This window comes from Ambystoma mexicanum, chromosome 4q (assembly GCF_040938575.1).
Source record: "Ambystoma mexicanum isolate Mex_15411 chromosome 4q, UKY_AmexF1_1, whole genome shotgun sequence".
NCBI lineage: Eukaryota > Metazoa > Chordata > Amphibia > Caudata > Ambystomatidae > Ambystoma > Ambystoma mexicanum.
In genome coordinates this window covers 285,248,328-285,271,053 of record NC_090928.1, presented here as the reverse complement: position 1 = coordinate 285,271,053, position 22,726 = coordinate 285,248,328, and the positions used below count along the sequence as shown (strand labels likewise).

At 48.2% G+C, this 22,726-nt stretch overlaps 1 protein-coding gene across 1 annotated transcript in view; it reads left to right on the top strand.

The window, feature by feature from the left end:
* The window catches only part of HDAC2 (histone deacetylase 2), a 427,626-nt gene extending 412,379 nt beyond the window's left edge, over nucleotides 1–15,247 (top strand). Inside the window, exon 14 of the mRNA XM_069607858.1 lies at nucleotides 14,893–15,247. Coding sequence (XP_069463959.1) covers nucleotides 14,893–14,923 — 31 coding nt within the window. The 3' untranslated portion in view covers nucleotides 14,924–15,247. The remainder of the gene's footprint in view (nucleotides 1–14,892) is intronic.
* Nucleotides 15,248–22,726: the final 7,479 nt, after the last annotated feature.

The following is a 22,726-nucleotide window of genomic DNA, read 5'->3' as shown; positions in this document are numbered from 1 at the left end:
ACTATCTGATTGGTCTCATATGTCAAATCACATCTGCTCTTGCTGTTAATTGGAGCCAAGAAAAATTGGCAATGTACTGGTGCCAATGTCCCAACCATTAGTAACAGCTGAGGCACTGGCCTGTACTACTTTCCGGGTGTGTTAGGCAAAGTTTGTATGCAGTACCCTCTGGGAACACTACAAACAACTCTGACTACAGGTATAGGAAACCCAACCTTTGGTATAAGTCTGTACTACAAAGTTTTTTGTAGCAGAGCTAAGCAGCGTAGGCTTATCTCAAGAGGGAATGTGAGCTGTAAGGATGTTACAGAGGTCTACAATCAGAAGCATTCAAATAAACGCTTACACTCCAGGTTTCCTGGTTAAACACTTATTCATTTATTCAACAGTCAGTTATAAAACATTCACTAGAAGGAGGCAATCTATCACACAAAAATAAAGTAATACTTTACACCGTACGGGTCTGAGGCATTTAAACTACTTTGAAGGAGGAGCAAAATTGCATTCAGAGTACTTTGAAGTAGGAGCAAAAGGGCATAGATTAACCCTTTAAGTGCCATGGGTTCCCCCCCCCCCCCAGTGCCAAGGCTTTTTTTGGTGATTTCGGTATGTCGCCATTCAATGTCTTGTAACTTTTTTGTTACATGAGATATAGATATCTCGGCCAAATATGGCCCCTTTTTTTCCCCACATGTAGGCGGTCGTAATCCTATGTTACTGTAGGGGGGGGGTGAGGAGGGGTGAGAGAAAATAACCAAAAAGGGCCAACATTTTTTATTTTCATAAAATGCCAATAAAATGATGTACAAGAAGTCTGTGGTTTTTTCCTTGTAAGAGCTAGGAACAAATGGTTTGCTGTGCTGAATTCCCCAATTTCCTGGCTTTCAAGAACAGGTTGAATGGAAACGAAAAAAAAATATTTTGATGTGGTTTTCCCCACCAAATATCACACTTTGTCTGCGGTTCTGGGTAATACATTCTGGCCTGCTTCGCGCAAGTCAGACCTCTGTGTATTCCCACTGGTGTCCTTTTTTCAGAAATACATGGGGTTCCCTGTTTTCCTTGGTGGCTTGGACACCCTAGGCCCAAATCTGTTGGTTGTCTCTCCAAACCCTTTGGGGGGTTACAAGTGGTGTAGCCTTTTTCCTTTTGCGCCCCGGTAGGTGCACCCACACATGTGACGTACCTTTTTCATACGGACACTTGTGGGAAAGCGGGAAGGTAGGCCATGTGGCGTTGGCGACGTGTTTCGGTGGGTGAGCAGAGTGAAATGTCTGAAAATTGTTTTTTTTTTTTTTACCCCCAAATTTGGACTTTGCCAGGGGTTCTGGGTAGTAGATTCTGGGCCGATTTGCGCAAGTCAGACCTCTGTGGATTCCCACGGGGTGTCCTCTTTTCAGAAATGCATGGGGTTCCATGTTTTCCTTGCTGGCTTAGACACCCTAGGCCCAAATCTGTAGGTTGGCCATATGAACAAAATGTGCTGTGCCGAAAGGCTTGGGGTTACCAGTGGGTTACCCTTTTCCTTTTGCGCCCCAGGTAGGTGCACCCACACATGTGCGGTACCGTTTTCATCAGGACACGTGTGGGGACACGGAAAGGTAGGCCATGTGTTGTTGGCAGTGTATTTCGGGGGCTGGCCAGAGAGAAATGTCTGAGAATTCTTTTTTATTTCCAGCCAATTTCAGAGGCATTTCCCTCTGTCCACTCACCGAAACACGTCGCCAACAACAGATGTCATACCTTCCTGCGTTCCCACAGGTGCTCTACTGAACCTCACCCCCCAGTGACAACCCATTTGCCCCTTCCTACGGGAAGATATCTGCCCCCCGGGAGGGCTGCATGACATGGCCTCCACTCCATTGTGGGTTGGGGTCACCACCCCTTGCCATTAGAAAATTCCCAGTCGGGTTGGGGTGCCCCACAGCCCCCCTAAAATGCGGTCCACCATTTTTGTTAACCCAACTCCCCTTGGCGCAGAGGGGCACATTGGTCTCCCCTTTTTTTTTTTTTCTTTTTCATTTTGCCCCCCTTCCCTGGAGGCAGATGATCAGCCATCTGCCCCCAGGTGGGCCCTAACCTGCAGGCTCCATCCTTTGGGGGTCTGCACACTTATTCCTGGTGGCTCTGCCCCCGCCCCTCCAATTGGATGGGGGCCACCTTATGTACTCCTGCCTGGCCCTCCCCCTCCCACTTGCTGTGAGAGGGGGAGGGCCACCACCCTTTCCGCCCCTCCCCCTCCCACTTGCTGTGAGAGGGGGAGGGCCACCACCCTTTCCGCCCCAATCCCTTTTGCATTTTTTTTTATTTTTTTATGTCTCCCTCCCTGGGGGCAGATGATCAGTCATCTGCCCCCATGCTTTAGGGGCTGGGGGGGGGAAGAGGGCTGCTTACAGTAAGCAGCCCCCACCTCCCTGCGCTTCTCAGACAGGTCCCTGGTGTCTAGTGGGCATTGCTGGGTGCGGGTCGAGCGTTCTGTGCCCTACCCGCGCCGAGCAATGCATTGACAAAAGGTGTTGTTGGAAAGGGGAGATTCTCCCCTTTCCAACGACCGCTCCCTCGATCTCCGGCTTGGAATACAGCCAGAGATTGAGGGGGACAAAGGTGCAGACTCACTTTTCATTTGCATTGCAGCAAACTCAGATGGCTGCTGCAGTGAAAATTACTTTCACGCCGACGTGAAATTGAAGGTAATCCATCCACCTGGCAGTGAGGGGGGACCTCCCCATCACATAGCCCGGGGGTTGGATTACTGTTTTGAGCGATCCCTGCTTTGCATAGCTTCTCATGTAACATTTTTGTTACCCTTTTCTCACTGAATGGCTGGTGGCAGTGGTCTCCTTTTTAACTACCATGGTGTGCATTTACCGCGGGCTGCGTTCGTTGTCAAAATGTCCCGGTCGTCTTCTTTTTTCGCCATTTTTTTGTGGAAAGGTCCTTCTTGAGATTTGGTCCCTTTGTTTGCTTTGCCTTTGGCGGGATTCATGAGTGAAGCACACCTCTGATGCCACAGTGTCTGGGGTTGGCAGGTTAGTGAGGGAGGTGCCCGATACATGCACTTTGTAGTGATTGCCTGGCTGACTGTCTTGCAAGGACAGCCACCCTGCTTGGTGACTAACGGCTAGGCTGGAATGAATGGGAGAGAACTGCATAAAAGGCGAGGCTTTTGACTTGGAAGGCAGAGTCGACCACTGGGCGAAGGAACCGAAGAACTTGAAGAGGATGTCTGCTGAAACTCCTGGACCGTTGGTTTGCCTGGTGAAACCCTGCTGCTGTGCTGAAACTCCAAATTTGTATCGACAGAGAAGCCCCTGCAAGGACAACTTCTCCCCTTGAGTTGGTGGGACCAATCAACTCCAACGTAAGCCGCCTGGACATTCTCTTGGAGCTGGTTGCCTTTCCACAGAGTTGCTGCTGGAAACCGAATTGCCACGGAGAGGATCACCAGATTCCGTGTGTTGCTTTTAAGTTGGCCAAAAGCTCCAGGAAGGTACTCCGGACTCCCAAGAAGCAGGACTGACTGAGCCTGAGCCCCCTCAACTGAGTGCGGGACCCCAGATGCAGGGAAAGTCCATTGCGACAGCCAGAAACCGCGGTGTTGCTATTTGCGGTAGTCTTGAGGAGCTGAAACACCGAAGTGCCACTTTGAAAGACTGCCGGTTGCGAGCGGTGACCGTCCCATTGCAGTGCAGGAGTCCCCAGAGGTGCTCCCTTTTGTCCCCACGACTGAGGCCCAGGAACAGAGATCTACAGAGCTGCACAGGAACAGAAGTCACCTGCTGCACTTTTTCTTCAATACAAAGGTACTGTAAAGTCTGAGAGAACTTGGCTCTCATTGTAGAGTTGCTTGCATCTTCTACTACTCACAAGTCTAATCAGCTTGTGGCCCTACATTTGATTCTTCTTTTCTTCAAAGACTTCTAAAACATTGTTCAAAGACTTTTCTACTTACCTATAAGAGGTGCTTCATCCTATATAAGACGTTTGCCCATTGACTTTGGCCTACCCTGTTATACTGAACGACTCTGCTTAGGGGATCCAAAAGTATCTGCCTGCTTAAGAATATTTGTGGTCTCTTGTTTGTTCTAATAACCTTTTCCTTTTACCAACTTCTAAAAGTATTCCAAATGCCAAAAGTGAGATATTAATGTCCCCAGCACCCTAGCTATTGAGGTCACCTGAGGGTGTAGGTTGTGTCTGTAGGCCATCCCAAAATGGTCTTCACTGATTTTAGAATATTAGTTTGTTTTGAAGTGTATTTGAGTGTTACCTTTATATTGCTTCCCTTCTGAAGAAGGCTTACTCTGACTGATAAATTAATAATTGTTTATTCAAGAAACCTTGTGTGCAAGTGTTTATTTGAATACTTGTCACTGTGAATCTGTGTAACTCCCCTACAGCTCACATTGACCTCTCTTGAGATAAACCTGGCTGCTCAACACGCTACCAAACTCTGTAGTACAAGCTTATACCAACGGTTGGGTGTCCTATTACCTGTAGTCAGTTGTTGTAGTGCACCCTAAGGGGTACTGCATACAAACGTTGCCTAACACTTGCACAATGGTAGCGTGATGGAGCATTCTTGCTTCACTTAGTCGAGGATAGGGGTGTTACAGTATAACTTACACACATAGTCTCAGAATAAAGGAATGGCCACACTATGTTTACTGAATTATATACTGTTTAATATTACGCATCTATACATTGCTGCATTAGAGGCACATTCTTTTAAAAATAGAAAGCAGATTTATATAAAAACAGTAACTGGTCTCTGTGGCATGCTGGAGTAAAGAGTTGGGCAAAGGGATGGCATGTTTACAATAATCTTTATTTAAATAATACTGGAAAAGTCCTATCTTACCCCATCTCTATAGAGTTTTCCCCTGTCTAACAAAGAACTTGGGTGCTCGTCGACAAGGTGGTTGTCAAACTCAAAATGTCCGACCTACTCTAGCCCTACCACTAGCAAAAGACATTATCATAAATGGCTCAAGGAGAATTACTCCCTTCTCCTGGTCCCAACAGTTCAACAACTGTTCTCCTCCTGATAGATCGACTTGGTAAGCCTCCTAGCTGCTGTTTTCAACATTTTGCCTTTGTTTCTGATTCAACAATTTAGGTGAAATAACCAGCAGAATGACTCCCCTATCCTGGTTCAATTGATTCAGCTGTTGGCTAACTTTGGATAGTTTCCTGCAATTGTTTTTATTAACCTTTGCACTTCTTTCCAGGCTTCTCTTATGGCTTGCTTAAGTCACACTCCTTTTGTTTCCACCAGTTATTTCTAGTCTTTCTTTCCCCTCTTGTCGGTGAAAACAAGTGGAGCTCTTACTGTAGTGTCTTGGATTTCTTCTAAGAACTTTGACGAAGGAGATTGTTCTCTTCACTTTCTAGCCTGAATGTATTTTGATGATTGTGTTGAGGGAGAGTACTCCCAATATATTCTTCTTTCAGTTTTTCTGACATAACTGAGATGAAAATCACTAGTGGTGTACTCTTCACACCAATGATGAGGGCGAGATTACTCCTGAGGCTTTCTTTCCTTCCAATACTCTTCATACAATTACTGAGACAAGGGACATTACTCCAGATGCCTTCTTTATTTTCCTACTGGGTCTCCGGTGACTCCCATTACCTCTTCTCTGTTGGAGCCATGTCGTCTGTTCTTCCTGGGTTATTGGGTTGATGTGTCCATTTGTTCCCATGGAACATTCTCTCTGCTTCTCTTTCTGCTCCCTGCTGCTGTGTTTTGGATTTGCGGGGTCCCCGGCCAGGCACTGTTGGTGCAGTAAATGGACTGCTCAGTACACCTCCTCGAGGTCACGCCACTGCCGGTCTTTTTCCAGCTTCCAGTCGGACCTGCTCTGCGTTGGCCTACAAAACACTCCTGCAATCTGCTGTCTGTGTTCTCCAGACTGGAGGTTTGCTTCCCTGACGTAGCTTCTTGCTTCTAGGCTTGAGCTTCCCAGGTCTGCCAGGCTTCACGCCTGCTTTGCTTCTCATTAAGTCCTTTCTCCATTTTTATTTTATTCAGCTGGTTCCTCCCCAGCAGAGTATCACAGTCCTTTGTTTGTGTCCATTGTGTATTCTTCATGCCTTCCATGTACCTTCTGTACTTTGCAAAGGAGTAGTTTGTATAACTTCATCAATCTTCACAGCACTCCTGGAAGATGACTTGAGAGCAGACTGTCCATTGTAGTCTTTCTGGTCTTGATGGTATCAATTACAGGAAGAAAACAAGGATTATTGCAATAGCATACAGTAGTGAATTTAGATTGTTTCTCAGCATATTTGATGGGTTTCATGGTCTCAAGGGCATAAGGGTTAGGGAGTTCCATAATGGAATGGAAGTCCTTGTCCCCATGAGGAGCATCTCTTCCTGTGAAGTCCTGCTTACTGCAACCCCTAGAGGGAATGTTGCATAGCGGGCTGTCCTTCCTAGCCTCACAGGGAAGTAACTCCCCCACACACAACCGCCTGGTGAGTTGACGCGATCCCATTAATCCTCACATCTCTCTAAAACCACAACCTCTACTAGCAGTCCTAATTTTACAGGCAGCTGAAATATTTCAATACTTGTAGGCAGCTTAAGAAGCTTGTTCAAGTTTTGAAAGGTTTGTCCATTGGAGTGAATAGTACAAAGGCTGTAGCAAGCTCCCGGTTACAGATTTAAACACAAAGTATTACCATATTCCAGTGGGTCCCCCAGACAGCAACATTCAGGTTAGTGAAAATGGGGGACCCCACCAGCAGTGGACCAAACTCAGGTTTGATGACCAGAAAGGAAGGATGTACAGATGCAGACAAGCCTCTGATGCAGTCTGTCAGATGCCCATGACCTGGGAGAAGGATTGCAGGGAAGCCCCAATACACGAGAGAACAGGGCCAGTGATTTCCAAAACTCTGATCTTAGGAAAAACAATTTTGAGGTCTTGATGGATGCATCATCCAATTTCCTGAAGCAAGGTTGCAGAATTCCTATGCTTAAGTCCACGTGTTGCACCTCCAATTAAACAAGGGCTTCCTGCAAAAGCTTCAGAAGCATGGGCATCTTGAGAAAAGACCTTGGCTCCATCACTTTTCAATGGAATGGTATCTTACTCCAACAGAGAGCAATATCTCTTAGGCGGCAGTGGCGTTATGCTTTTCCTTCAGTCCTCCCACCTCCAAGCTTCTTTAATGAGGAAGGCTTTGTCCACCAAACCTCAGTGAGGGTTGGATAAGCCAATGCCTATCACCCTGGGAGCAGATGACTTGGAGTCCTGCAAAATGTTTTTCGTAGCTTTCAACTGCGGTTTATAGAAAAGATGCTTGTAAAGGAAACCACATTGCTGGAAGTTCTTGCTCGTGCACAAACACTGGGATGTCTGAGACCTCTGCTAGATCAAGGCCTTCAAAACAAAGAAGGTATGGTTTGTGCTCCTTAGCCTTCAATACATACTTCCACTTGTTCACAAAATGGTCTGTTTTTAAAATGTGATGATGGGGGAAACCCTTTCAGTTTATCAAATCGCAATAAGGTCTCAAATGTTGACAAAAATCTTGCAGTGGGGGCTAGACAAATCTACAAGGGAAATGGAATTCACCATACCTGGATGTCACCAGGGCCCACTGCTGGAAGTGGAAAACATTTACTTGTGGAACCGCTCTCCTCCTTAGAGGGGCTGTGGTGAGGCGGGGCCCTGTGGTGTGGCCCCAGGATAGTTCCCCAGCCAGGTCACACAACACAGTATCTCTTCATTGAACCCGATCCTGGCGATCTGCATAAGCAATGAGCGTTATAGTTACTTAAGAATGCCCAAAATTTTGTGTTTAAAACATACCTTTATAATGATTCAGCACGAAACACTTTTGAGCAAATAATATAAGTTCTCCAGCATGCGGTCTGGCATGGATTCACATGCTCATGAATATTCCCCTTTGTCAGCCTGGGAATCCTCGGTAAAAAAAAAATCAGTTTCACTTCTGAACTGTCTTTCTCCTAACAACCAATCACTGGTCTCTGGTTCATACTGCCGCCAGCCAATGACTGCCCTCCACTGAAGCCCCTCCTCTGGCAGCCATCTTCAGATTTTTACCGCACGTTCATGTGGTGGGAGTCCTCGTTCTTAGCTCTGGCTTTTTTTTTGCGCTTTAAGAGTTTACTCTATTTTTTTTCAGTCAATTGAGCCTCAAGCTCCATCGATCCATCATCCGGATTACGGGGACCCGTTTTCGGATTCTTCAGCGCCCCTCAAGGACTGATTTCGTCAAGTTCAACTTTTGGAGGATTCCAGAACCTCAAGGCCCACACCATGCAAACATGCTGGAGGAGAAAAAGGACTTGGCTCCTTTGTTCAAGATTTGGCCAGGTTTCGGCCTGCAGAACATCTTTTCAGACGGGCACTCCCTGTGCCTCTACTGTCTACACTCTGACCCAATGCACATGGAGGAAGACTGTGCGTTTTGTCAGGACATTGTACCCCGCACTCTGAGTGATCGACAGCGAGTGGCTGTAGGCCAAGGCCCCTGCTCTGGGTGAGTCCCGGCAGCATGCCTCCCCTGCCCAGCAGAAGAAAGTTGAGTGGTCTTCTAAGACCTTTGAGGGCACCCCTCCCGCGGGGGCCCAACATAAGACTAAGCACCGCAAGTCCACTATCACTGGAAGTGCCCTTGCGGCGGGCTCCTCGGTAGCCAGGGTGAGTGCAGCATCTTCAGCGACTTAGACCATGAGCCAACGCTCTGGATCTTCAAAGAAGAGGAAGTCGGACCACCCGGGCAAGCTCTTGGAGAAGACCCAGGCAGGCCCTACAGAGAATGCCAAGGGGGACCCTCCCCCCGAAGGTGAAGACCGTGGGCTCATCCAAGGCGATGAAGTCCCAGGTGCATAAGCCCCCAACCTTCCATCGAAGGGGTGGTGGTGTCCGCCGTGGAGGATCCGCATGACGCAGCCCCGAAGGAGAGAGTGTCCCTGCCTGCCGGGAGTTGAGTCCTCTTTTCAACCCATCAAGAAGACGCCGGAGAAAGTGATGCCTATCATTTCACCAAAACAGTCTCCCTTGATCGCAGAGAAGGGGAGGGGGGGCGGTAGCGATTCAAAGTACGGACATTTCCTCTGAGGAGGAGCTTACCAACATTCCGTTCCAGGAAGAACGATGTGTCGAGAGCAGGCCCTATGGCAAGGATCCCGACGAGGGCGACGACGAGGAAACCCACGAGCAACAGCATGGCGGTGAGGGAGTGGAGGACCAGCCACAGACAACCGCTGCCCCGTCACCGCATCCACCGCACCATCCGCCGGGAGATCTCGGTGGACATTCTCACAGCTCTGCACACCCTGTGCTCGGCAGTCCGGACGAAGATGCTTCTTACACTGACGGCCCCTCCTGCGGCGCTGAGATCTTCAGGGAAGCCACTCTTCAAGAAGAGGCAGGTCAACCCTGTGCCTCCCTGCCACCCCCTCACATCCCTCTCCCCCTCCAAGGGATGAGACGACGGACCCACACACAGCGAGGACGGGAATAGGGACGGACGTTGGCGGGTTGGGATATCTCCTGTCTCTGCCCCCCAGATCTTTGCCACCCGACGAGATGGGCTTCTTCCACGCTATGATCCAGAGGGCCTCTGAACTGTTCAAGCTTGTCCCGGAGGAGAAGAAGGGTTCCGATACCAGCGCCGTGACGCCAAGAGGAAAACTGTGCTTTCTATCCACCTCTTGGATGACATGTGGGATGAGGGGTTGTCACTCATGAAGAACCCATCCCCGGCCCTGGCGTGACCGGTACAAGAAGAAATACAGGGTGCCATACTCTGCGCCCAGGTGTTTGCAATCTCAACCCTCGCCGGACTCCATGGTTTCGATGGCAGCGAAGTAGTCGTCTACGGGTTCTTCCGCCTCCCAAATGGGCAACAGCGTTTGCCTTAGTCGGCGGGGTTGGCTGCAGGCCACTAATTATCGCCAGGATGTGCAGTCGAGAATATTAGACATGCCCTTCGGCAGAGAGAATTTGTTCGGCAAGATGGTGGACGAGTCGCTGCAAGCCATCAAGACAGACACCGAGACGGCTCGTGCCTTGGGCACTCTTCAACAGCGACAGTCATCCTTCCAGACCTCCGGCGGAAAATTCCAAGGTTCTTCCAAAGGACTGAGGAGGTAGCTCATCCTACCGGCAACCCTCCTGTTCGCTGGCCCAGGAGACCCACAGAGGCTGTGCCAAGTCTGGAGGAGGACGTCTTAGTTGCCAAGACCCCCAAGGTGGCGCCTCATCGGCGAAACAGGATTGAACTGGCCCTGGTGTCAGGCCCCGACCCGTGCACCCTAGTGGGTGGGCGGCTGGCGAACTTAGTCAGCGTGTGGAATACCATCTCCACGGACCACGGGCGCGAGCGTCCAGCACCCAACAAACACCCTGGAATTTCAACGAAAGTGTCCGCGTATACCACCAGTGGCCCGGCAGGAAAACCATGTCCCTCAGCTGTTGCTGGAGGTGCGGGCTATACTAAGAAAAGGTGCAATAGAGCTTGTCCAAAGAGGCTCCGGCTACTTCCTAGTCAAGAAGACCAGCGTTGGAGGCCCATCCTGGACCTCCGTCATCTGAACAAGTACATCGGGTCCCAAAAGTTCTGGATGGTGAATCTTCAGCACGTTCTAGGACAGCTGGAAGAGGGGAATTTCCTGTTGTTGCTGGACCTGCAGGATGCCTACTTTCACATTTCCATCCACAAGGGGCACTGCAAGTTTCTTTGCTTCGTGGTTCAATGGCCACATTACCAGTTCAAAGCCCTTCCCTTCGGACTGAAGTCGGCGCCAAGGGTTTTCACCAAGTGCCTGACCCCGGTGGCGCCACAGCTGTGTTTACGAGGGATCCACGTGTACCCTTATCTGGATGACTAGCTCATCCGGGCTCGAATGACATTGCCATCGACCACACGACGAGGACTGTACAGCTCCTCACAGACCTGTGGTTCTCTAAACTATTCAAAGTCCTGCTTGATTCCATCGCAGGATGTGCTGTTTCTGGAGCCCGACTCAACAGTGTCGTACCTTGTGTCTCCGTCGGAGTAGAAGATAGCTGCCTTCTTGGGCAAGGTACAATGGCTGTTGGGCCTGAAGGTCACATGGGTGAGGTCCATCAAGTCCCTGCTCGGCATGATGTCATCATGCATATACCTCATTCGATTGTGCAGGCTGCTGATGCTTCCACTGCAGGAGTTCCTCGACGCCCGATGGATACAATTGTCGAGAAGCTTCGAGGACAAGATCACGCTCGACGAGAGCTTCTGTCGAGCGATATGGTGGTGGGGAGTTTGCGCACATCTAGCCGGAGGTGCGGATTTCCAGACCCGCCGCAACAGGAGACGGTTACAATGGGCGCCTCCCTGGAAGGATGGGGAGCTCACACCGGAAGTATCCATGCAAGGGGCCTGTGGCTAACGGAAGAGAAGACGTTGCACATCAATGTGTTGGAGCTGCTGGCAGTGTTGTGGGCCCTCAAGTCCTTCCTTCCGTCCCTCAAGGGCAAGGTGGTACGGGTATTCACGGACAACTCCACCACAATGTTCTACATCAGGAAGCATGGGGGGCACCAGGTCCCGAAGCTATCCAAGGAAGCGCAGGAGCTGTGGCACTGGGCTGTCAGCCAGGGGATGTTACTCATTCCGTTTCATTTGGCAGGAGTGAAAAACAGTTGCAGACTCTCTCAGCAGGGAGCTACGAGCTTGCCACTAGTGGGAACTTCGGCAGGACCAAGTAAATCTCCTGTTCCGCAAATGGAGCAATCCCCACATCGATCTATTTGCGACGGCGACGAACACCAAGTGTCGGAGTTTTGCCAGCAGGTTTCCCCAGCTGGGGAGTATGAGAGACGCATTCTCATTCCCCTGGGACGGCCTGTTTCTGTATGCGTCCCCCCCCCCAACCCCCACACCCCCTTGCTTCTTCGACTAGTCAATCAACTCAGACAGTCCCGGTACAGGATGATCCTCATCGCTCCAGCGTGGCCGAGACAGATATGATACCCGGACCTTCTGGACATGTTAGCGGCCCCTCCAGTCAAGCTTCCGGTGGTCGCAGATCTTCTCGCCAGGGAAGGAGGCCCAATCCTGCACCACGACCCGGGATCGCTGAACCTGCAGGCCTGGCTCCTGTAGCGTTAGAATTCGGCGGCTATGATCTCCCAGCAGACTGCAAGGAATTGCTTGCCAAGGCCAGTGGCTACTCTTAAATGCTATGGGCATAAATGGAAGAGGTTCGCCGTCTGGTGCTGTGCACAGATTGATCCTCTACGAATCACCGCTCCGCAGGTACTGCTGTATTTTCTGTTGGCCAAGGCTGGCCTGGCCCATGCCTCCATCAAAGTTCATCTGGCGGCTATCTCCCGCTACACCAAGTCTCTGGGACGGTTGTCATTATGGTCACACCGTATGGTTAAAGACTTTATTAAAGGACCGTTCCATTCATTCCTGCCAGTGAAGGCCCCTGCCCTGGCGTGGGAACTATGTGGTGTGGACTAGGCTTATGGGTCCGCCGTTTGAGCCTATGCATTCGGCGCCGCTGAAGTTTGTCGTGGAAAACAGCTTTTCTTGTGGCCATCACCACACGAGTGGGAGAGATCCAAGCCATCTCATGTAAACCGCCTAACTTGACATTCCACGAGACAAGGGTAGTACTACGGACGCACCCCTCTTTCACGCCCAAGGTACCTTCGGACTTTCATCTAAACGAGCCGTTGGGGTTGCCTGTATTCTTCCTGACGCCTTCACTGGCTGAGAGGACTTTGCACTCGCTGGATGTGGCTATAGCACTGAAGTTCTACGTGGACCGCACAGAGTTTTCAGAAGATGTCACAACTGTTCGTGAACTTTGGCCCTGTGAACCAAGGGAAGGCCCTCTCCAAGGTTTTCATTTCCTGGTGGCTCTCCGGCTGCATCACCCATTGTCACCGGTTGGCAAACAGACCGTTGCCTGGCCGTCCGAGAGCCCATTCGAACAGAGCAATCGCTGCAACAACGGCGTTCCCGTCTGGTGTGCCCCTGCTGGACATCTGCAGGGCTGCTGCGTGGAGGTGCACGCACACCTTCACGAGATTCTACTGCGTCGAAAGGGATTCCAGGGAGGAGTCCAGAGTCGGCCAAGCAGTGCTGCGCAACCTGTTCGCTTGAAGGTGAGCCTGGAGACGAGGTAAGAGATGCTTAATGTTGAGATGCTTAATGTTGAGCCTTGCCTCCTCCCTTGGTTGTGCATGTATGTACTGCTATGTATTCTTTCTTCATGAGCATGTGAATCCATGCCAGACCCCATGCTGGAGAAGGAACAAGTCACTTACCTGTAACTGTTGTTCTCCAGCATGGGTCTGGCATGGATTCACATGCAAACCCTCCCGCCTACCCCTCTGCAGATTTTCTCTTGGTCATATTGCCACTTTACCTGCTACCAAATCTGAAGATGGCTGCCAGAGGAGGGGTTTAGGTGGAGGGCAGTCATTGGCTGGGGGCAGTATGACCCAGAGACCAGTGATTGGTTGTTAGGAGAAAGACAGTTCAGAAGTGAAACTGAAACTTATTTTCTATTTACCGAGTATTCCCAGCCTGACAGGTAGTATTCATGAGCATGTCAATCCATGCCAGATCCATGCTGGAGAGCAACAGTTACAGGTAAGTAACTTGTTCCTTGGATTCTGCTTTTGTTAGGGCAAGTATTGTGCCCAATACAAAAACAGCAAACTAAGTTGCAGGCCATGTATACCAGTTTGGACTGCTGCAGCACAATGTGAGGCTTTGGCTATTTCTGTATTGAGTTTATTGTGCAGAGTATTCTGAAGCGGTCAGCTCGTTGAGCCATGGGCAACTCGTGCATATGAGAATTCTGCTTCAGAACAGATCTGGGAATTTCCTGGGCTAGACCCTGTGCCTGGGGACAGAGCAGCACGCAGGCAAGGCAAACTTTGACGGAGTGCTGCTCCTGCCGGTTTCCTACCCTGCCGGACTGGTTTCACCCCCTGCGTGTCTACTAGAATTTCTGGGCATCTTCTGCTCTCCCATTGAGTCCTCGGTTTAGTTTTAGATATTCCGAAATGGACGGCATCCCCTCTCCAGAGCATTAGCAATAACAATGCAAAAGGTACTTGTTTTTTGTTACTCTTAGATTGTTACTCTTCGATAGCTGCCATCTTTATTATTTTTGGATAAATGGCAATCTTTGCAGTCAATTACTGGATAAATGGGGCTGAGATGAACGTGTAATTTCAATTACTCACTTTAGGAATGCATGCACTCCTAGTCCCACATCCTGCCTTCCACCAGATGATAGAGAGGTCATCCCCACTCTCTATATCTGCTTATTCTATAAAGTGAGAATTGTTTTGAAATTCTTTTTTAATCCAGGTATTGTAGAGGAATTGAAAGGACGGGCCTGGCACACGTGCCTGAACTTTCAAATTGGACTTTTGCTTTGTTTGTGAAATGGAATGCGATTTTTGACAGAAGACCGTAGTACCAGATCTATTTTTCCTAGTGTCTTAGCGCCTCTTCCCAAGCACACCCAATGCTTCGACATGGAACAGTCTCGGAGCATGATAGTTAAAACAGTAAGTACGTTGTTCTCATCACTGCAGATTTCCTGTTCTGTAGCAGCAATGTGTTCTTAAAGGGAAAAGCATTGCCAGGGGCTGCAATTTGCAATCATTCGCTCTTAAGAAGATAGATGTTCTGGAATCTCTCCATTAACCCCCTCACGCCACCAAAACGCCTCTTTTAAAATACAATACAAATGTGTTCATAGACTGAGCCCCACAATAGAGAACTGTTTTTACAAGTACGCAGATGCTGGGGATACCTCGACAGTACCTGTGCTTGTGAAAGTAAGTGGCGGCTTATGATAACTTGATTAATGCCTTGTTTTTTGTTTTTCAACAGTGCCAAAGCTGAACAGCCGAGTAATCCATGAGTTCATGAAGACCTCAGAAGACCAGTATACAAATATTAGAATGACTGTAGCGCGAGAAAGTGGTCGATTTTTATTTTTTCAAACCTGCCAATTTTATTCCCTAGTATTTGGCATGGACCGTATTTATTTTTAAACGGTATAGATTTTTGGCAGGCATTTTCAGTTTTCCAATTATGAAGCCGAGATTCCTTTCTCTGCCCTGCTATGTGATAGTATTTAAGATGGATGTGTGTATTATGTTACATGTCTTAAAATTGATCTATTAAAGTAATTTTGACTTTATGCACCTCTTTTTATATCTATTAAAAAAATGCTCTCTTGGCAGTGTTGCCTATTATTGGAAAATCTTAGCATGTTTCGACCCGAAAAGTCACATTTTATTATTAAAAAACCCAAAGAAAGCCCTTATTTGCTGCATCACTCATGGTGTCCACACATCACATCGTCTTTGATACTAGATAGCCTCCTTAAAGCAAAACATTTTTGAAGTAATGGTTAATTTCTATGCATGTGCAAATCAATAGCCTGACTTATTGATGTCATTGTCAATTGCCTGAATTTCATTGAAGGCAGGAAGTTATAATTTAGGATGTGTTAGCTGTCCACTGGAGTGCATTGCCAGAGGTGTGAGCATGCACTGCCTGAAGCCCATCCCAGGACTGTTGGAGGGTAGAGTGGTGGGGACCAAGAAGCTGCTGTCTATGCTTGCTGCATTCAGCACACTCACACTTGGAGGAAATTAGTAACTAAAGAGAAGAGGGATTTTGATCATTGGGACCACATAAAGGCGTGCTACAAACTTTCAAGAAGTTCTAGATATTATTTATCTGCTAAAAGGCGCCATTGTGGGGACAATCTCTACACTTGACCCATTTTGTATCTGAAATTCACACTTTTGTAACTTTCTAACTCATGTCTCTTAAGGGCATGTATAATGGATGATGGAGCTTCAGTTTGTTTGCTGCTTCATTCACATTCCCAAGCCTCAGTCTCAGTGTGCAGTGTCCCAAGGCAGGGTGAACCGAGTAATCGGCACATATACCAGTTGGCATGTACCAGAACTATTTGCTGTTTTAACAAGGTTTAGCATTGGTAAGGAAAGGGGTTGTCCGTAAAGAAATGATGGCCTGCGTACCAACACATTATAAACTGTGGTTCTCAGGGTGCAATACACTCCATAAGCAAAACAGTTTTTCCTAATTAAAGGTACAAATTGCGACCGCTATTTCATCAAACTTATTTCTGAAGTGCATTCCCGACCAAGCATGGTTAATGGAGTGTTGTGCATTCAACAAATCAAGGCAGCAGAATAGGTTGTGATAGTAATCAACTACAGCAAGGGAAATAAAACAGCCAAAACAACCATAGATGAGAGAGCGTATCAATATGCAGGATACAAACGAAATAATCCTTGTTGGGTTGAATTTTCATTTCTGTGCCAATTCCCTTTAACCTTAAGAGATCCCCAGTTCTTTTGCTGGGCTCAGAGCTTTTTTAAATTTTTACTCCTGAGTGAGTGGGACCTTTTTTTCACTCATGTGTTTTCCTGACTGATTTTCTATGTTCCTTGCTGTTTTATGGAGTGTGGTAAACTCCATAGGCATCTTGTTTTGCATTGTGACACACAGCACCTTTTGTGCAGTGCCACTGAGGGGACTCCCTTGGACTTCTCTTAATGTTTAACTATATTTTCTTGGGTGAACTAGTGTTCCCAAGAATATTAAGAAGATCCCTGTCTTGTGTATCTTAACGTGATGGGCCCAGCACGCACCACCCTATGTGGAGTGCTGGGGGGGGGGGGTTACATAGTAATTCTTTTAACCCATTCCTCATGTAACATTTTGTTACACTAACTCACTTGAATGGCTGGTGGCAGTGGTTTCTTTTTTTACTACCTAGTGACATGTATCTGCAGGCTGATGCCTCAGCTGCAGTGCTGCCCCAAAGGTGACAATTTTCTCAAAATGGCCCCTGTCTTCTTTTTTCGCCATTTCTTGTGGGTTTCTTCTGATCTTTTCCTCTGTTATTTGCATCAGGTTTGAGTCCTTTGTGTATTTTACCTTTGGCGGGCTTCATCCCTGAAGCCCACCCAGACTCCAGTGTGTCTGGAAAGGCAGTAAGTGAGGGAGGTTCTCAAAACTTTCCTGTCCTTTGTCTCTAGGTGTGCCTGAGTGAAACCAGTTCCAATTGGCCGGCTGGCTGTCCTGGAGGACAGCCACCCTGCTGTGTGACTGACAGCCTAGGGCTGTGAATGAATGGGAACTTGCATAAAAAACAAGGTTTTTGAGACTAGGAGCAGAGTCGACCACTGGAGGACATCTGAAGCAGAAGACGCCAGCATCACCCTCCTGGACCGTCAACTGCCCGGTGAAGCCTGCAGCTGTGCTGACCCTGTTTTCGAATAGACAGTGAAGACCCGCAAATGACGACTTCCTCCCTTAGGCTTGTGGGACCAACTAGCCTTGAGAAAAATTCTATTTTGGCACAACCCCCGACTTGCTGCAAATTTCCAAGGCTGCAGAAGCCCAATACCCGGGGCACCTCAAACACTCTCGTGCATTGTCTTCCGAAGTCCAAATCCGGCCAGATCTTGTGGGCATCCAGAGGACCCTGCACAAGCAAGAAATCCACGTCTAGAGTCCCCTCACCAAAGTCAGGATAGAGGGATCAAGGAAATCTTAACCAGAGCTTTTTGTTCTTTGGCGCTGAGGAAAAGGTGCCAAACCACAAAGAGCCCCTGAATCGACGGAATTCCATTGCTGCCAAGTTCCTCTCTCGAGTGCTGCCACAGTAGCCCACCAGACGTCCTTCCTTTTGTCACCACGAGCAAGGACCAGGAACAAGGGTCTACTTCATTGCATCGTGAAGGCAGCCTGCTGGAACAGCTTCTTAATTTCAAAGGTACTGTGGGGTTTGGGGTACTTTATCCTTTTGCCATTTGGGGGGCTTCCTGTCTTTGGGAGTGCTTTTTAACCCTACACTACATTTACTGATTTCATTGTACAGCTCACATTACCCCACTTAACATGAGCCTGGCTGCTCAGTCACGCTACCAACTTGTGTAGTACAGGCCTATATTAAAAAGTGGGTTACCTAATACAAAGAGAAGTCTTGTGTAGTCCCACACCAGTTGGACTGCACTAATTCTTACCTAACAATCGTCTATGAAACAACTGCCATCGGGCTGGAAAGGGAGTTGGAGCTCCTTTCTAATGAAACAGGGGAACTATTCAAAAAGCACAGAATGGCCCCTTAAAATGGCTTTGTCTGAGTTCTGTACTCATCAGTATTTCAAGAAGCAGCAAGAGAACATTTACTATCTCAGAAACGTTAAACTTTGTGGCTCAGTGTGGGGAGGAGCTGTGAGACATGTATGGAAGATGTCTTTTTCGTTTCTTGCAGTGGTATCATTCACTATGTCTTAATCCCAGCGCTTGATTGGATTTGAATGTACAGTTATTGGTGATTTATACATTTGGATAAAGACCTACCATTGAGTCACTTACTTTATAAATTAGAGGATAGAAAAGGCAAATGTTGGCTTCAGCTTCATGTCTCAAATGCATTTTAAATGCTGTAATCTAAAACAATATATTTGTATTCCTTTATTTTTCAGTTGTGAACAAAGGATGCAACTTGGCCCATCCCAATCCTTGTTTGTTTGGGTTGATTGTGTTGTCTAGCCAGGATAAATATAATTATAGCTTTTTAAGATCTACAATGTCAGTCAGTGTAAAGTTTATTTGGATTTAACATCCATCAACCACAAACATCAAGAACATACAATCAATTCATCACATTACTGCATAAGAATAAAAACATTTGGAACCTCAAAACCTTAAACACGTAAGATTAAACCATGTGTCTCAAAACAATGAAAACATTTTCTATCCCCTTAAAATCCCCTTTCTCGGGTACATTGCACTTTTCAGATGGGACACGAGGGCCTACGTAGTCGGCTCTGATTCAGCCATCAAAAGAAACAACAATGTGTGTCTTTAAAGGTGGATATTAGTTATCTTGACTACCTGCAAGATGGTACTTCTAATATCCCCATGTACATGGAAAAATAGTATACAATGCTTCAGGTCTTCCCTTGCTGCCCCCACACTTTGGGCTGCTAGGATCATAAGGGAATCCTGACCACTTCAATTTAGCCCTCGTTATAAGCCACCTATCCTTCTTTTTCATGGCATACACAACATAGGGCTGTATCTCTGATACCTTGCTGATCAACATACGTTGGCTTTCAGAATAGGTTGCCTGTACTGTGTTGGGCCGCTTTTCAGATATCCCCTACGGCCTGCTTGTACACTCTCAATTGCATGGGGACAACACTGCAACCGGAGGAAACCGAACCGGAATGTTACTTATGCACAGAGACTCCTTTACATACTCCAACCATGGGATTTTGCAACAACTTTCCCTACTCATAGTGCATCTAATAATAAAGTGGCATAGTGTAGCGGGCTTGTTTGCCCATAGGCGTAGCCAAAAGAAACAAGGAGCCCATTCATCCTTCTAATATGTCATCCCCAATTCCCTGTGGACAGATGCACATGGGGTTGAGCCAGGGAGTCTCAAAAGCTGTTTGAGGAAATTATCTTTGCCCTGGAGTTACATGGCCATTGTAGGGCCCACAATGGGGCTCCATACAGAGTGGCCGCCTTTGTTTGTGTAGCGTAGACCTTCAGGACTGGTTTCAAGGGCTGGCCCTTGCACCTTGTTAAACAGGAAATGGCAGCCGTTTGCGGGCTTATTTTCAAGCACTGTTTTTTTCACTTGAGCAGTGTCAGCGACTGCCTCTGAAAACCGAACCCCTAGGTAATAACATTCTTTTACTCTTGGAATGATATCCCCATTGCAAACCATGGGACGCATTTTAGCAGGCCTCTTCCGTCCCACACACCCCATCACTGCAGATTTGGTGGAATAGATTTTTAGCCCCAACCCATTTGATAAAGGTTGCGTAGGTATCGATCAAGGCCTACAGAGTATCGATCATCAAGGCCTGCAGGGCCCTTTGGGTTCTGGCTATAATGAGTTATCGGCATAGGCCAGAACCGGAAAGGCCGTACCACCCAGACTCAAATAATCCACGCATGTACCCACCAAAGCCTTCAATACCCTATTAATGGATAGTGTAAACAATATTGGGGCGGGCACACACCCCTCCCGGGCCCCCATCCCAACATTGAAGCACTCCGAGCACTAGCCCCCCTGGTCCAGTGTGAATGCTGGACTTAATTTCTGCGTATCTCTTGCAGTATCACCAATATCTCTTCATGACACCCCAAGGACCCCAGAATGGCCCACAGCTTAGGTCTATCGACTTTGTCAAAGGCCATGCTTGGGTCCATGAAGGCAAGGTAAACCGCTTCTCCCCTACGAAACACAAAGTTAGAAATGTTTAGGTACTGATTATAATGCACTGACGGGACCTACCCTTCCACGAGCCAGGACTCCATATAGCCCAACAGGACCAGCCAAAAATTGTGATTGAGGGGGTCTAGTCGTGATATAGGGTGGTAGGACATCGGGCAAGTAGGATCTACTTTTTTTTTTTTATTTGAGAAAATGATAGCGGATTTCCAAGAGGGCGGATATTGACCAGAGATTAGGCAGGCATTCTATGTTAAGGTCAATTTGATCCAAAAAAAGGTTGGCCGGTGTCACATCTGGTCCTGGGGCTTGGTAACGGGCCTGTGCCCGGATTGCTTGTGAGACCTCTTCAATTATAAAACAAAGGGTAGTACTGCTGGTCTCCCTCTCCTCTGGTACACCACTAGCTCCAAACAGGGAACCAAAATGTGACACCCAGGCTTCCACTGCTACATCCCAGCTTAATCTCAACACAATCTGTTGGTTGTCTACATGACCATCAGTCTGGCTTCAGAGCTGACAGAAGCATGAAACTGCTCTCCTGAACATCCGTGAAGACCTTCTCTCCAACCTTATTTCTAACACCCCCTGTGTCCTCTTGCTTGATCGCTTCTCCTCTGCCTTTGACACTGTCAACCATGCCATCCTGCTCAAATGTCTCCGATAACCTGGGTATCACCGGTCAGGCCCTGGCATGGCTGACTTCTTTCCTCTCTGACCGACCTTCCCAGGTCCAACTTAGGCCCTTCCTCTCCGCTATCTTTTTCTCTACCTGTGGTGTCCCACAGGGGTCTAACCTCTCGCCCTGGCTTTTCAACCTATACCTGGCACTTCTTGCCCACCGCATTGCCGCTCTCTGCCCTAACCTTCAGTGCTATGCAGATGACACTCAGCTCATTTTCAGGCTACCCTTGGCCACCTCTTCTGACTGTCTTTCTGCTATCCAGGAGTGGTGTGCCGCCAATGACTTCTGCCTTAATGCCAGTAAGACTGAGATACTCCTCATCGGCACACCCGCACACTCCTTACCTGTCACTCTGGCCAGCCTCTCTTGGCCTTCCTCCTACTCCAACCTGTGAGGCTAAAAACCTTGCTCATCATTGACTCCACACTCCTTCTCTCCTCACATCTGACTTCTCTAAGAAGTCACACTACTAGCTGCACCTCTTCTGAGGTATTCTTCCTTTCCTCTCCTTCCCCCAGAACCTCACTGTCTCCAGAGCCCTGGTTCTCTCTAGGCTGGACTACTGCAACAGCCTCTTTCTGAATCTGCCTGCTTATTCTCTCTGCCCTCTGCAACTCATCCAGAACAGGACTGTGAGACTTGTCCTTGGCCTCAAGCCCAGGGATCGTATCTCTCCAGGACTGAAATCTTTGCACTGGCTCCCAGTGGCTGCGAGGATCAAGTTCAAAACCCTCTGCATTGTCCACAAGGCCTTCAGGGGCCTGGGGCCCTCAATACCTTCAACTCTCTCTTCCCAAATATCTTCCTTCTCGAGCTCTTCGCTCATCTGCCTCCAACTCCCTCAGGGTAAGTCGCTTCTCCAAGCAAGGAGTTGGTGGTAGACCTTTCTTGGATTGGGGCGTCCCTCTGGAACAGCCCCCCTGAAACTTGAGGAAAACCATCACTGGTTCCGGAAGCACCTCAGAACCTTTCTCTTTGCTCCTGTCTTTTCTCCTCCTCCCCTCCCCTCCCCTGCTGACCCCCTGGCGGATTCGGAGAATGCACTGGCTACCTGGCCACCCTTTCTCTCTCTCTCTCACTCACTCACACATTCACATGCCACCCCCCCCCCCCCCCCGGACTGTTACTGTATCCCTTCAGTCCCAGCACTTGACACCTGTTGTCTGCACTTGACACCTGCTGCCCATTACTTTGCTTATTATTCTACTCCCATGTACTGCACTGTCCTTCTCCCTTCCCCCACCCCATGCACTTGCACAATCGGAATGACACCTTGCCTAGTATGATCGTTGTCTGTCCTCCTTTTGTTCCCCCTCCCTTGCCTCGTCGTGCCTTGAAACACTTGTGTATAGGAGCGTTATGAATTTCATATATCATCCATGGGTACCACTATGACTCTCAGATTATATGCCGGCCCCCCTTAACATATTTCCAAAATCCTTTGTCATTATTGGTCCTATTAGCCTCAAAGAAGTCATCCCACGCCCATCCCTCAAGCGCCATTTTTCTGTTCTCCATCAACCTGTGGTAGTGGGCTCTTGCTTGAATGATCTTGCCTCTAGTTGTTGCCGGAGATTTCAGAGTGTTTAACAAAGCCTGTTTAGCTGTGTTACATGCCTGGTCAAACCATCCCCTCCCCTTGGTGTTCCCTTTGGATTTGTACTCCACCACAAGTGAAGGCCCCTAAGATACCATTAAAGTGCTCCTCCACTGGGTTGGCCATATTCTCAAGGATA